General features: G+C 51.4%; 1 protein-coding gene across 1 annotated transcript; it reads right to left on the minus strand.

Annotated features, from left to right (window-relative positions):
• Window positions 1-417: 417 nt before the first annotated feature.
• On the minus strand, window positions 418-1,027 carry Pmar_PMAR016829 (elongation factor G, putative; the record flags this gene model as incomplete). The annotated part of the gene is made up of 3 exons (XM_002765807.1): window positions 418-567; window positions 618-790; window positions 866-1,027. Coding segments are annotated over 3 exons (485 nt in total), but the record flags the coding sequence as incomplete, so codon positions are not given.
• Window positions 1,028-1,221: the final 194 nt, after the last annotated feature.

A 1,221-nucleotide genomic window follows, 5' to 3' on the forward strand; every position in this document is an offset into this window, starting at 1 on the left:
CATTATTATCAAGCAATACTTGGGAGGTATCCCCAACCCGTATCAACAGACCGTTACATGCTGCTTTCTCAACCTATAGATGAAGACCAAGGTTCGATCCCTCCACCCTGCATCTGACTAGCGGTACATTAATGCCTGCAAGGATGGTTCGTTGACGCTTGTCACTCGGCATGTGCAACCTCACAGATGCCTCGAGCCTCTCAAGAGTTGCCGACTCTCCGACAGCGAAGGCAGCTTGTACCTGCTTTAATGTAAGCATCTACGACTGCGTTCTCCGTGGGGAAATCAACATAAGCGATACCATATGCTTATGAAAGCCGTGATAAACTATCACACGGAACGTCATTCCATAGCTACCTCCTGACGAGAAGTTTCTTAATATAAAGATGGTGATGAGGATGATCAACTACACCCCACCCCCTGCGGACCTGTTGAGCATGCTCATCGAGCCACTTAAGGAGATCCTCTGGCATTGCCGTAGCAGTAGCAGATATCGTACACTTCACGCCATCAGATGCAAAGAACGACGTTTCACCTTTACCATCAGGCTTCAGCACACTAGAGTATCTACCCCGAGCAAGTCCTGTAATACAGCAGGCTGGCAGATATAGCCCTACTCGCTCAGCCAGCTGATGCCAGATCGTCCACCCAGTATTCCTTCTCTGCTGTCGGCAGTGAACTGGCGCCAATCGATCGGCGGGTCAATCGCAACCGTCTCACGGAGCTCGACCATCGGCTCGGATACTCGACAGTCAGCCCCAATGGCATACAACTGACGGAGGTCTTGAATCTGACATGCAAATTCCTATGATCGATACCGCACTGACGAGAAGAGTATATCCAAACACTGAAGGGGCCCACTCACACAACGATGCAGGTGCTCATCGCCGCAGCATCCAACGAGCAGTTCTCCTGTGTCTGGATTCCGGGCTACACTAGCAGCTGGGTCAGCCTGCTTTAAACGAATCAATCCCAATGTGAGAGCATCTGTATCCTCCAATCGGACTGGTGACACCGACACTCGAACCTGTCACCAAGCAATGTCTGATCCCACAGCTGCCAAGCCCACGGCGTCTCCAACGATTGTCATACGGGCCCTCTAGGGCCGATGGGGGTGGACGACCAATACCGAATCACCCCTCCCATGTAACACACTCAACCCACGTTGAGCAGGCACCACACGAATTCCACATTCTCGAGTAAAAATTATAGCTCTCGACA

Source organism: Perkinsus marinus, assembly GCF_000006405.1.
Source record: "Perkinsus marinus ATCC 50983 genomic scaffold scf_1104296974620, whole genome shotgun sequence".
Taxonomy (NCBI): domain Eukaryota; phylum Perkinsozoa; order Perkinsida; family Perkinsidae; genus Perkinsus; species Perkinsus marinus.